We start from the raw sequence: 14,345 nt of genomic DNA on the forward strand, positions 1-14,345 counted from the left end.
AAGCCACCCAAGACAGCAGCATGGACGGCTGCGTCCCACAAAGCCACCCAAGACAGCAGTGTGGACGGCCGCATCCCACAAAGACACCCAAGACAGCAGTGTGGACGGCTGTGTCCCACAAAGCCACCCAGGACAGCAGTGTGGCGAGACGCAGTCTTGTAGTCCTGGCACTCGGGTCTGGGCTACACAGCAACACCCAGTACTCCCAGTAAATAATCCCAATGAACAACACTACCTGGACTGCCTTACAAGCCAGAAGACCCGAATAGTGACTCAAAATCTGCACCCAGAACACCAGGTTAGCAAGCTCAAGAATACTTAAGGAAGTGCAAGCTGGGGTCATGGTTCAGTCCTGTCTCCTGGAGATCTGCCGTTTAGAGCCAGCCAGGAAGGAAAGTTCACGAGACAGACTCCTACCTACAGCTGGTCAAAAAGCCAGAAGTGGGATGTGTCTCCGGCGATAGAACAGCAGTCCTGACCACAAAGCTCAGGTACAGCGCACAGGCCCTGAGTTCAAGCCCCAGGACTAGCACCAAAAAAAAATAAAAACCACTTGCAAAGCTGGACTAAGATGGGCATAGGGCTCAACCAAGCAGAGGGGGCTTTGCGTTGGGCCGCGAGGACCTGGGGTAGAGAACAGCACCAATACCCGGGTGCCAGACGGAGGCCACAAAGCAACAGACACCGTGCTGGAGACAAAGACCACCGAGCCCGGCTCGGCAGGAAACCACTTGTCCCATACATCTGCAGAGGAGAGGTGTGACTGCTACTCAGCAACAGCAGCCAACAGGCCTAGCCGTGCTGGTGGCTCACACCTGTGACCCTGGCTACCACGGAAGCTAAGATCTGAGGTCTGTGGTTCGAAGCCAGCCAGCCTGAGTAATCACCAAAAAAAGCCAGAAGTAGAGCTATGTTCAGGTGGCAGAGCACCAGCCTTGAGTACAAAGACTCAAGGATAGTGCCCAGGCAGGCTCTGAGTTCAAACCCTGGGCCTGGCACAAAAAGAAATCACAGGGGGCTGGGAAGGTGGCTCAGTGGTAGAGCGCTTGTCTCGCATGCATGAGGCCCTGGGTTTCACTCCTCAGCACCACAAGAGCTGAAAAAGCCAGAAGTGGCACTATGGCTCAAGTAGTAGAGTGAGCTGAATAGCTAAGGGACAGTGCCCAGGCCCTGAGTTCAAGACCCAGGACTGACCCAAAAAAACAAAAATCATCACATTGCTGCCCCAAAGACAGACCTGAACCAAAGGGTGGAACTCAGATTCCAGAAATGCGCACACATCTGTAGCCCACTACAAAATGATGCCACACAATGTATATTTGAGAACAGACAGCACTGGGCACCGCAGCTCAGGGATAGCACCCAGGCCCCGAGTTCGAGCCCCAGGACCAGCAAAAAAAAAAATGGAAAAAGGCTAGGGGCGTGGCTAAGAAGGGGCCTAGCAAGCCAAGACCCCGAACTCAAACCCTCTAATACCACCGAAGTAGAGGATTGGTAAAGACTCAGACAAGGCTGGGAGAGCTCATCACCACTGCACGTGCGGAAAAAACACCTGCAGCAGGATGGTTAAGAGGCGTGAGATAAGGCCGCGGACACTGATGAGCTGCACAGAAACAAATGGAAGAAGACAGCGCTGTGGGTGACACTGTAGTGCTGGCTACTCAGGAGAGCGGAGAACCGAAGGACGGTGCCCAGGCCGTAGCTCACGCTCCAGTACCGGCACACACACAAGTGAAGATCAGTGTAAAAGTGAGGATACCAACCCTGTGACACGGAAAGTCAGAGCCCATCACCAGCATCTACAGCAGGCAGGCTTAGTGGTGCATGCCTGTAATCCCAGCCACCTGGGTTGCAGAAATAGATCACAACTGGAAGCCAGCCCACAACGAACTAAAAACCAAAGGACTGGGGTCCTGGCTCCTGGGAATCACCAGGCCTGAGTTCAATTCTCAGTGCTAAGTAATACAACAGGACCAGAGTACAACACTGAGAACAAACAGGAAGAGGGGAGGGAATGAGAGCGTCAAGGTCGGGCTGGGAAGACGGCTCAGCGGTAGAGCGCCTGCCTAGCATTCAGGAAGCCCTGGGTTCCACATAAGCAGAAAAAGCCAGAAGTGGCGCTGTGGCTCAAGTGGTAGAGCTCTAGCCTGGAGCAAAAGAAGCTCAGGGACAGCGCCCAGGCCCTGAGTTCAAGCCCCAGAACTGGCAAAAAAAAAGAAAAAAAAAGCAAGCTGGAAGGATGGAAGTCAGAGGTCAGAAGAAGGCTACTCTAAGCTACTATATAGAATAGTAAAGAGTTACTCCTAAAGGGTAAACCAGACCCAGGCACTGGCGGCACACACAGCCCACAATGCCTACCACACCAGCTGCTCGAGGCTGAGATCTGAGGATCACGGTTCAAAGCCAGCCCGGGCAGGACGGTCCATGAGACTCTTAGCTACAATAAACCACTCAGAAAACTGGAAGTGGCACTGCGGCTCACGTGGTAGACCGCTCTCTTTGAGCTGAAGGACAGCACTCAGGCCCAGAGTTCAAGCCCCACGACCAACTAGAAAAAGCTGGGTGTGGCGGCAGCTGCCAGTAGTCCCAGCCCTGGGATCAGCCAGGGCTGCAGTGCCAGATTAAAACCACCCCCTCCCTCACCACACCACACACTCAAAATAACAAGCTATTTTATACAACAACAAAGCAAGAGGAAACAGGGATACACCTGTGTGCACTCAAAACCAAAGCGCTCCCAAGCACCAGCCAGCGTTAACAAGGTCCAGGGGAGACCGGCGGCGGCGCCGTAATGCCGGATCATCCAGACAGTGGAGAAACACGAGCTCGCTCCACACCACGGCAAGTGGACCTGACGGACTTCACAGTGCCCGAGTTCTTGCTGACAGCTGGCACTTGGCCACCTGAACCATGCCTCCCACTTGGCGTTTGCTGGTTAACTGGAGAGAAGCGTCTCTTGGATTCATTTGCTCAGCTTGGCCTCCAAGTATAAGCCCCACCTGCCCACTGGTAGGACTCAGCAAAGGAGAGAAAACCACCACTCACTGTTCCTGATGGAAACCACATTGCCACAGCCACTGTGGCCCCGGCAGCAGGTTCCTCGGGTAAACCAGGTGGAGAGCCGTCTTTTATCCCAGCCAATCCCACTCCTGGGCTTCTACCCAGAGGAAGCGCCGTCGGCCTGTGTGGGAGACATCCACGCTCTCCTCCCCAGCATCCAGAGTGCTGCCGCCAGCACCAGCCTAGCTACTCAGGAAGCTGAGATCTGAGGATCACGATTCAAAGCCAGGCTAGGCAGGAACAGTCTACGAGACTCCTCTCCAATTAACCACCAAATAGCCAGAAGTGGAGCTGTGGGCTCAAGTCGTAAAGCACTAGCCTTGAGCAAAAAAAGCTCAGGGACAGCAGCCAGGCCCTGAGTTCAAACCCCAGACTGACTGATTCTCTCTCTCTCTCTCTCTCTCTCTCTCTCTCTCTCTCTCTGTCTCACACACACAAAACAAAAGCTGACTTCTTTGTAAGTCTTCCCCAATTGTTCCCACAACGCACACAAAATGTCAGTGGACAACAACTAGACAAAAAACTGAAAGATGGGGCTGGGAAGGTGGCTCAGTGGTAGAGCGCTTGCCTTGCATGCCTGAGGCCCTGGGTTCAATTCCTCAGCACCACATAAGCAAACAGAAAAAAGCCGGAAGTGGTGCTGTGGCTCAAGTGGTAGAGCACTAGCCTTGAGCTAAAGAGCTGAGGGACAGCGCCCAGGCCCAGAGTTTAGGCTCCACGACCGGACCCAAAAAAAAAAAAAAAAAAAAAAAAAACTGAGAAAGAACAACGTGGGAAGGCCCACAATTTCCAACTGTAACTATTACTACAGAGAGCCAGGCACTGGTGGCTCACACCTGTCAACCTAGCCAAAGCTGAGATCTGAGGATCGCGGTTCAAAGCCGGTCTGGGCGGGGAACTCTGTGAGACTCTTATCTCCAATGAACCACGAAAAAAAAAAAAAAAAAGCCCTAAGTGGAGTTCAGTGGTAGAGGCCTAGCTTTGAGCAAAAAACAAAAACTCAGGGACAGGGGGCTGGGAAGATGGCTCAGTGGTAGAGCGCTTGCCTTGCATGCATGAGACCCTGGGTTTGATTCCTCAGCACCACATAAGCAGAAAAAGCCAGAAGTGGTGCTGTGGCTCAAGTGGTTGAGTGCTTACCTTGAGCTGAAGAGCTGAGGGGCAGCACCCAGACCTAGAGTTCAAGCCCAGGACTGGCAAAAAAAAACAAAAACAAAAACAAAAACTCAGGGACAGGACCTAGGCCCTGAGTTCAAGCCCCATGACTGACAAAAAGAAATCTAAAATCTTTTAGGGATCAAGCAAAGGAATACACACTACCAAGAAAGGAGAGTCGGGGCCCGGATGTAATGGGGACATGCTAGTGTTAAAGAGATTGAGTTCAAGGTGATCCAGGCCAAAAATTCATGAGACCCCTATCTCAATTAATAAAAAGCTGGGCATGGCGGGACTCTCAGCTGGGCGAGATCCCAGGCCATGCTGCTGGGGCCAAGCGTGAGTATTCGGAAAGAATACAGCGAAATCAGAGGGAAACGCGGAAACATCCGACAGAGGGCCCTTCTGCTGCACTGGGCACGGATGAACACGAACTAAGCAACTCAAGGGCTGCGGTGGGAGGGAGGGAAGGAGAGGGAAAGAGGGAACAGCTCACACTAAGCAAAGGGAAGAAATGTACGTGCCACCCATGTGGAAGGAATGACAATTGTCAAAACGCAGAACTCACGGACTTTATAGACCAGGATAACGACCATTTGCCTTGTGACGGGTGAAATGTGTTTGTGACTTTAACTATCACTATCCCACAATACTGGAAAAGCACTTAGTCTCAATGAAAAATCAAATCAAATCTAACCTCAAGGAAATACAGAAGTTGATGAAACAGATTTAACTGCTGCCCTGGGTGAAGTGCAAGTGTAATTCTTAATCTAACTTGGTGAAACCAGTGCAGTTCCACATAATCTGCTACAATAACAAAACACTGGCTACACACTTGAACACAAAGGGAAGAATACAGCGAAGGCAGAAAGGCTGGGCGTGCGGCCCAAGGGGCAGAGTACCTGCACCGGGCCCTGAGTGTCTGCCTCTCTGACTCTCTGTCACACACACGCGCGGGCGGGCTGGGGCCGGTGGCTCAGGCCTGTGCATCCCGGCTGCCCAGGGCACAGACCTGAGGATCACCTTCGATGCCAGCCCGGGCAGGAGCGTCTGTGACGCTCATCATCTCCACTAAACTACCAAAGCAGGAAGCAGAGCTGCGGCTCCAGGAGCGCCTGCAAAAGCAGCTCAGGCCCTGAGTTCAAGCCCTAGGACCGGCACCAAAAGAAGGAAATGAGGGAGGGAGGGAGGGAGGGAGAGGAGCTGGGGCCGCCCAGGGCTGTCGGCAAAGGACCTGTTCGCAAGAGACCCTGAACCACAGCCCAAAGGGGCCCGGGCCGGAGCGGCGCCATCTCCAGGGCAGATCTCCGCACGGCCGTGGCACGGGACGATCTGCTGAGCCAGGCCGCGCCAGGACCGGCGCACTGGCCGAGGGGGGGAGTCCGGGCCGCCTCGGCCCTCGCCGGCTTCTCTCCTCCCCAGTGACCCGCGCGCCCCGGAGGCTGGGAGGGCGGGGCGGGCGCACGGATCGGGGCTGCCCAGTTCCCCTCCGAGCTCCGCCACGGGGCCCCACGCAGGAGGGCTGTGCCCGGCGCTGTCCCCGCGCTGCCCGGCGCTGTCCCTGGTGCTGCCCGGCGCTGTCCCCGGTCCCCAGCTCTGGGTAGCCGGACTTCCAGGCAGCGCCCGCCGCGCCTCGGCCCCGCGCGCCCCTCGGCGCCCCGGCCTCCCCCTGCGCCCCGGCCCCCCGCGCGCCCCGGCCCCCCGCGCACCCCGGTCCCGCACACCCCGCGCGCGCTCCCGACGCGGCTGGCGGCGGCGGCGGCGGGGGTCGAAGGGCGTCCGCGGCGGGCCGCGTGCTGACGCAATCACGCCGGCCCTGCGTCTCGGCGCGGCCGGACCCCGCCGCCCTCGCCGGCCTCCGCCTCCCGCACCCACCGGCCGCGATCGGCCGCGCCCGCACCCCGGGGACCCCGGTAACGCAGACGCGCGGACGCCCCCCCCCCCGGCCGGCGGGACCCAGCGGCGACCCCCGGGGCGACGCGGACGCGCCGGGACCCCCGGAGCCCCCCCGGATCCACCGACGACCCCCGGCCGCGCCCGGGCCGCATGAAGCCGGCGGCGGGCGCGCGCGGCGGCGGCGGCGGGGGGCGCGCGCGGGGCCGGGGCGCGCGGGGCCGCGGCGCGGGGCGCGGGCGGGGCCGGCGGCGCCGGGCCGTGGCGGCCGCGTCGGTGGAGCCGCACCGGCACGAGGGCGTGTTCGTGTACCGCGGGGCGGAGGACGCGCTGGCCACGCGCAACCTGGTGCCGGGGCAGTCGGTGTACGGCGAGCGGCGCGTGACGGTGGGCGAGGGCGGCGCGCGGCGCGAGTACCGCACGTGGGACCCGTTCCGCTCCAAGCTGGCGGCCGCCATCCTGGGCGGCGCCGAGCGCCTGCACATCCGGCCGCGCGCGCGCGTGCTCTACCTGGGCGCCGCGTCGGGCGCCACGGTGTCGCACGTGTCGGACATCGTCGGGCCGCAGGGCCTGGTGTACGCCGTGGAGCCGTCGCCGCGCGCCGGCCGCGAGCTGGTGGGCGTGGCGCGCCGCCGCCCCAACATCGTGCCGGTGCTGGAGGACGCGCGGCACCCGCTGCGCTACCGCATGCTGGTGGGCATGGTGGACGTGCTGGTGGCCGACGTGGCGCAGCCCGACCCCGCGCGCATCGCCGCGCTCAACGCGCACGCCTTCCTGCGGCGCGGCGGGCACTTCCTGGTGTCCATCCGGGCCTCGGCCGCCGCCGGCGCCGCCGCCGCCCTGGCCGCCGAGCTCCGCCTGCTGCGGCGCGAGGACCTGCGGCCGCAGGAGCAGCTCACGCTGGAGCCCTACGAGCGCCACCACGCGGTGGTGCTGGGCGTCTACCGCGCCTAGCGGGCGGGCGGCTCCCCCGCGCGCTGCGCCCGCCCGGCTCTCATTAAAGAGGAACCTTCCAGCAGAGGCCGCCTGGTTTTGTGTGCGGTTCGTGCTGGGGGGGCGGGGGGGGGGGCGGGAAGGCCGGGCCTCCACGGCTGGGTCGGGGGGGGGCAGGCGGGGCCTGGGGGGGGGCAGGCCGGGCCTGGGGGGGGCAGGCGGGGCCTGGGGGGGCAGGCGGGGCCTGGGGGGGCAGGCGGGGCCTGGGGGGGGCAGGCGGGGCCTGGGGGGGGCAGGCGGGGCCTGGGGGGGCAGGCGGGGCCTGGGGGGGGGCAGGCGGGGCCTGGGGGGGCAGGCGGGGCCTGGGGGGGCAGGCGGGGCCTGGGGGGGGCAGGCGGGGCCTGGGGGGGGCAGGCGGGGCCTGGGGGGGGCGGGCCGGGCCTGGGGGGGGGCGGGCGGGGCCTGGGGAGGGGCGGGCGGGGCCTGGGGGGGGCGGGCGGGGCCTGGGGAGGGGCAGGCGGGGCCTGGGGGGGGGCGGGCCGGGCCTGGGGGGGGCGGGCGGGGCCTGGGGGGGGCGGGCGGGGCCTGGGGGGGGCGGGCGGGGCCTGGGGGGGGCGGGCGGGGCCTGGGGGGGGGGCGGGCGGGGCCTGGGGAGGGGCGGGCGGGGCCTGGGGGGGCAGGCGGGGCCTGGGGGGCGCAGGCTGGGTGGGGGGGGAGGCGGGGCCTGGGGGGGCAGGCGGGGCCTGGGGGTCGCGGGCTGGGCCTGGGGGGGGCGGGCGGGGCCTGGGGGGGGCAGGCTGGGTGGGGGGGCGCAGGCAGGGACCTACACGCCCGCTGGGGACGCGGGGTCGCACGACCCGGCCGGGCGCCCTCCTGCAGCCCGGGCCTCGCACCCCAGGCCTCCCCGGCTGGATCCCAACAGCCAGGCTCCCCCATCCCAGCCTCTGCACGTCCAGGAGGCCGGGGGGGGGGGGGGGGAGCTTCTGAGGGGCAGGGACACTGCTGCACCCGGGATCATACACACACACACACACACACACACACGCTGGGCTCCAGGCTTCGCTGTTCTGCCTGTATCCCAGTGAGGTTCCCCCATAGCAAGAGTTTTGGGGGCAGAGCAGGGAGCGGCCCCCAGGTGACAGGGTGGTGGCAGGAGTGTGACTTCCGTGGGGACAGACCCCCCCCCAAGGCTGTGGCCTTAGAGGCTGGTGCGGCCTGGGGGCCGGACTCCAGGGGGGGGGTCACCCAGGAGGGCAGAGCGTGGGCTCGGCCTCTGTGAGGGCCTGGCCCCGCTTCCCCCGGGCAGTGCTGGTCCTCGGGGTCAGGCTGTCCCCATTTGCACAAGGCTGTCAGCCTTGAAGGAAGGAAGAGAAGGCAGAGTCAGCGGAGGCCTGGCTGGGCTGCGGAGGGAGGGAGGGGAGTCAGCTCCAGGCCAGCCCGGCTCCTCTGGAGAACAGGGGCCCTGGGGTGCCCCTTGCCGCAGTCCCCTCCAGATCCACAGAGCCCCCCAACTCTCTTCCCGATTGGGAATGTGGTGCTTGGCCCAACCAGAAGCCACGGCGGTGTGCACAGGGCCCCGGGCATCACGGGCGGGACGTCAGGAACACCCCTGTCCTCTGCGGGTCTCCTGGGGGGACACCTAGCCGACGGGCTTGGGGTCACAGTGGTGAAGGGTCTTGGACACCGACCCCAGGCGACCACACAGATCTGGGTGCAAAGTGGAGGCGTCGGAAGCTTCCTGGAGGGGGGAGTGGGGGGGGGAGGTCTCCCTGCAGGGGCTTGTGAATGGACTACAGCACCTACGAGCCCCCTCCCCGCCCCCTCCCTCTGCTCTTCAGTGCTGGGAATCGAACCCGCACACTCTGTGTGGGAGCGCCCTCCCACCTTCTCCTCGGGTGTGCACTACAGAGCAGGGGTGGGGGTGCCCTCGGTCCCCTGAACACCGGCACCAGTGGCTTTCCTGCAGACTGCTCACGTGGGCCCTTTCCACCTGTGGGGCCTCCAGGCCTGCATCGGCCGCAGCCGTTCTGTTCGCGTCAGGCACTCGGCTGCTTCACGAGTGACGTCTTCGTGCACGGCTACAATGGGCCCCCATCGGCCCCCCTTCAGCCCCACCCTGCCCGCCGTGTCTCGAGGGTCCACACCGCAGACCGGCCACCCAGACCCCTTGAATCTTCAGGCCGCGGGCACCCGGCTCCCGCGTTCATACCCGCTCTCTGGACACGGGGACTTCGAGCGTCGATTTCTGGCTGTCTGGGGTTAATCAGTGCCCTTGCCGGTGCAGAAGCAAAGGAGATGTCAGACCCTTTCTGTGGGACACCCCAAAGAATGCAGGAGGAAGACGTTACCCCAAAACACCAAGCTGCCCCCAGCACCAGTTGGAGGGAACTTGGGAGTCCAGAAACCAGTCTCACGCCCTTTAGATCACACTCCCTGTTCACATCTGCCTTCTGATACGCAGATGTGTTAGTCCAGTGTGGAAATCTCCCCTCCCCCCCCCCCACCACCATGCAACACCCCTCCCCACCTCTTGCTGCCTAAGACAGAGCTGGCTTGATCGCTCAGCATAGCTGAGGGTTGTGGGTTAGAACTGACAATCCTTCGAATACATGGCTGGCTGTGGTGGCACACACCTGTAATCCCAGCGGCTCGGGAAGCAGAGGTAAAGGTTGTAGGTGACAGCTAGCCAGGCCAGAAAAGCTGGTGAGAGCAACTCAAACACAAGCCGAATGTGCTCGAGCCTGTGTGCTATGAGCAGGACGAGGCCACCTGAGTAGAATCTAAAAGAAGAAAACCGGCCGGAGGTAGTGCTGGGAGCCGGAGGCCCTGAGCCAGCCCGGCACGTCTACTCTAATGATGGCTGTCCTTGGGGTCACAGACCAGGCCGGCAGGGCCTCGCCACACCACGACCAGGGAGCTCAGAGCCACCCAAAGGGCCTGGGGGCCCCAGCGCAGGTCACGTCTACCTCCAAATGAACTTGACTCTGTTGGCGTCCTGAGCTCAAATGCCAGGGCCGGCGACGTCCTGGGGCCCCCAAGGTCCTCCTGCCCCTGGCCTGCCCCAAGCCTCTGTCCTTGGCCTGTCCTCTCGCGCTCTGAGCAGTGTTCTGTTCTTTCTTCACGACATAGCCCACGCTGGCCCCCAACACCAGCACTCCTGCCTTCCCGGCCCTGCCACTCCGCCTGCAGCCGTCTAAGCTGCGCCCCCCCTCCCCCCCCCGCACTCAGCGTGACCTTGTGCCTGGGAACTTGTTTGATCTCTTCCAGAACATTCCAGCCTGGAGTGACAGAGCCACAGCTGATTCGCTGGATGAGCTTAGATCTGCGGAGTCTCACGGACTTTCCTGCCCGGGCTGGTTTGAACTGCAGTCCTCAGATCTCAGCCTCCCGAGTAGCTGGAGGACCGGCGTGAGCCACGGCGCCCGGCCAGAATGTTGGGATCCTCTGCCAGCCCTGCTCACCAGCACACGCGCTCGGCCCGCCTCACGGGTGCGGCCAGCTGGGCTGCTGCGCTGTGCAGCGCCACTTCTGAAGTGGGATCATGAGGTCATCTCACAGCCCTCGTCCCCACCACGGGGACACAGAGGACGCACCTGGCCACAGCCCCGGAGCTCATGCAGCAAGGGAGAAGCTGAAAGCAGACCGCCGCCCAAGGGGTGCTGGGTAATCAGGAGATGAAGAGCCTGCGTTTGACATTCATTTAGCGTACTCACAGAATCCAAGTCGGTAAAGGAAACACTGGAGTTGGCTGCGTGGCTGATTCACCATTTCAGCAGCTCAGCCACGCCCACAGAGCTTCCAGAAGGAACCGCAGCAGACGCCACATGTGGAAAAGAGCGTGTACAAGGACAGTTTCATAGGTGCTACAGGCTACAACATAGCCTGTCGCACACGCCATCTTTCAAGCAAGGTTCAAGTCTGGAAGAGTTCAGAGCCAAAGACGCTCACAGAGAGGAAGGCATCAGAAAGAGCGCTGCCCTATGCCACCAACCCCGTGCTCAAGCCCCATGACCACCACAAGAAAAAGAGAGGGAGGGAAAAGAAGGCAAATTTCAAAATAGTTGGCTGTGTTAACTGCTGACTGAGCTGGTATGATACCCAGATGGCACCATACCACAAAGTCAACCTAAATAATGTCAAGCTATTTTATAGTATTTATCTATACTTTAATTGCATAAAAATGAAAACACTTTGCTTTGAGAGCTATTTTTTTTTGATCGGTCGTGGGTCTTGAACTCTGGGCCTGGGCGCTGTCCCTGAGCTCTTCAGCTCAAGGTGAGTGCTCTACCACTTGAGCCACAGCACCACTTCTGGTTTTCTAGTGGTTTATTAGAGAAAAGTGTCTCACGGACTTTCCTGCCCAGGCTGGCTTTGAACCATGATCCTCAGATCTCAGCCTTCTGAGTAGCTAGGATGACAGGCGTGAGCCACCAGTGCCCAGCTTATTCAAATCTTAAGTATTAAAATGTATGAAAGATACTTAGAAAAAAAAAAAACATCCTAGAGTTGAATATATTTATGCAATTCTAAACCTTGATTTCTGCTGGGCACTGGTAGTTCACACCTGCAATCTACCTCCTTAGGAAGTGAAGATCCAGAAGACCAATGTTTGAGGTCTCTCCAGGCAGAAAGTTTCCATCTTAGGCAAAAAGCAGGGCTGGAGGCATTACGGAAGTAGTGGTACAGTACCAGCTCATCAAGCACAAGGTCTTGAGTTCAAACCTCAGTATCACCAAAACACTCTTGCATTTCTAATCTCTGTGCTGAAAAGTAACATTGCGTAGCTACCTCCCAAACATAAAATTGGTGGTGTCTGCAGCAGAAAGATGAACTACAGAACAGAGCTGCTCTTCCGAACTCGTCCTTCAACCCCCCCCCCGCCTTCCCTCCCCCCCCACCAGGGCCAGCTCACCTCGGCCCCACTGAGGGGACACAGGAGCAAGGCAGGGATGCCAGCCAGGCCACCCACCAGCCCGGGAGGTGGCTACCATTCCATCTCAACTTACTGCAGGTAACTACACTCCTGCTTTACGAACGTAGCCGCAAGTTGGACAAAAGCAGTATGTTAATTCTGGAAGGGGTTCATGCTCCCCGTCTGCTCCTGTAAGGAACGAGTGGCTCCCACATTCCAACGTGGGACACTCCCGTGACATACAGTGGAAACTGCTATGACAGTGCCCGCGTCATCTAGCTAATGGCGATGTTCACAGATGGTGGACACCTGCACAGACTGTCACAGGCCATCAAAGAACAGTAGTGTCCTCCCGGTCCGGGGAAACCCAGCACCTGGTAACACGCCAGTGTGGAAGCAGGCAGGCAGGACAACGCACTTAGGATGCAAGCCCTGCAACTCCACTCCAGAGCACCACAGCAAACACCTGGGGATATCTGGGGGGAAACAAAGTCGCGCCCCCCCCCCACCAGCATCTCCCATGGGAACACCCGTCCAGCGTCCAGCGAGACGTGGCATGGAATTCCAACACAGGACAGGGGAGGGGCCGCAGGGACTGCTTCTTGGAAGTGGAAATGACCGGCGCTGTGATGGGCACTTGTCAGCCCATTGTCAATTTAATGGGCTCTGAAACACTTCAAAGGAGGAAAAGCATTCACTGTTTTGTCTTAACCAGTATTTCTAGCCTCAGCAGAAAATGTAAGGGCTTTTTAATTTTGTTTTTGCCAGTCCTGGGGCTTGAACTCAGGGCCTGGGCACTGTCCTTGAGCCTCTCAGTGCTCAAGGCAAGCGCTCTACCATTTGAGTCACAGCACCACTTCGGGCTTTTTCTGTGTATGTAGTACTGAAGAATTGAACCCAGGGCTTCATGCAGCCTTTCTCCCAAATATGTCTTCTTGTACTTTGGATCTGTGAGACTAAATAAAAATACTCAACTACAACAATTTGCATGCAGTTTCCTACTCTCAATGTGTTTGCTAGAAAATGTACAACCACACTGACGCTTCACCGATCACATTGAAGAACACAGGCCTTTGGGGTACACCATGCTCAGCGACCTGGTCCTGGAAGCAATCTGTGAGTGCATTCTATTTTTTTAATGTATTGCCAGTCTAGGGTCTTGAACTCAGGGCCTGGGCAGTCCTTATGCTTCTTTGCTCAAGGCTAGCATGCTCCCCTTGAGCCACAGCGCCATTTCTGGCCTTTTCTGTGTATGTGGTGCTGAGGAATGGAACCCAGGGCTTCATGCATGCTAGGTGAGCACTCTACCACTGAGCCACCTTCCCAGCCCTGGCCGCACTTGTTCTTATGGGGAACTTACCACTCAGAATCCTGGCGGCCTTGCCCTCCGCTCATTCTACGCAGCACTCCCAGATTACAGATGGGAGACACCCTGTTCCCTCTCCATGAATTTTAGCTTACTACTATTAACCTAAGCACAGAGATCAAGCTGGTACTTGGACCACTCAGCCTTAAGAGACTGCTCTGCCACGGGCCTGCAGCCACACCTAACACACACAGAGCCTCCACCACGGGCCTGCAGCCACACCTAACACACACACAGGACCTCCACCACGGGCCTGCAGCCACACCTAACACACACACAGAGCCTCCACCACGGGCCTGCAGCCACACCTCACACACACACAGGACCTCTGCCACACCGCCCTCACTCGACCGAGGTTGAGACAGCTGGCCTGCACTCCAAGGAAAGAGTTCACAAGCGTAGCATCACTGTCAGAGCTGACAATGCCCACCTAGTGCCCCAACTCAAGTTTCCAACAGTCTAAATGTTACCGTGGAAGTGGAGGTGTGGCTCAAGTGGTAGAGGGCCAGCTTTAAGGGAAAAAGGGACAGTACCCAGGCTCTGAGTTCAAGCCCCAACACACACACACACACACACACACACACACACACGCACAAAAGAAACAAAATGTTATTTATGTTTCTCACACTTGTATTTGTCGAGCACCTGAGCACAAGATCTGAAAGCTGCTCAGAATGTCCTCCTCAAGCCCCGAGAGTGGCGGTGACCTCGGCATCGTGGCTCGCACCCGGGGTTCCCAGGCAGGAGGCAGAGTAGGAGGCTGAAGTTCAAGGGTAGTTCTGGGTAAAAAATGTTCCCAAGACTCCATCTCAAAAGAACAAGCAGGCATGGTAGTGCAGGCAGGCATGCCCGTGGTCTCGGCTGCAGGAGGTGGAAGGAAGGAAGATGGAAGTTGAGGCTAGCCCTGGGTAAAGAGACATGAGACTCTATCTGAAAATATAACTAAAGCAAAATAAGGCTGAGGGCGTGGGTCATGCGGCGGAGCCCACCTGGCAAGCAGAGGCCCCTCTAGAAAAATGCAACCCC

At 59.8% G+C, this 14,345-nt stretch overlaps 1 protein-coding gene across 1 annotated transcript; it reads left to right on the plus strand.

Annotated features, from left to right (window-relative positions):
* The first annotated feature begins 6,261 nt into the window (after positions 1 to 6,261).
* Fbll1 (fibrillarin like 1) lies at positions 6,262 to 7,062 on the plus strand. Its single transcript, XM_069993999.1, has one exon. It carries the CDS (start codon positions 6,262 to 6,264, stop codon positions 7,060 to 7,062), a length of 801 nt encoding a protein of 266 aa, XP_069850100.1.
* The last annotated feature ends 7,283 nt before the right edge of the window (positions 7,063 to 14,345 follow it).

This window comes from Dipodomys merriami, unplaced genomic scaffold (genome assembly GCF_024711535.1).
Source record: "Dipodomys merriami isolate MVZ:Mamm:240054 unplaced genomic scaffold, mDipMer1.0.p SCAF_44, whole genome shotgun sequence".
Classification (NCBI taxonomy): Eukaryota; Metazoa; Chordata; class Mammalia; order Rodentia; family Heteromyidae; genus Dipodomys; species Dipodomys merriami.

What these genes read in the sequence shown, in the direction of transcription:
- Fbll1 (XM_069993999.1), top strand. Translation starts at nt 6,262, where the DNA reads ATGAAGCCGGCGGCGGGCGCGCGCGGCGGCGGCGGCGGGGGGCGCGCG.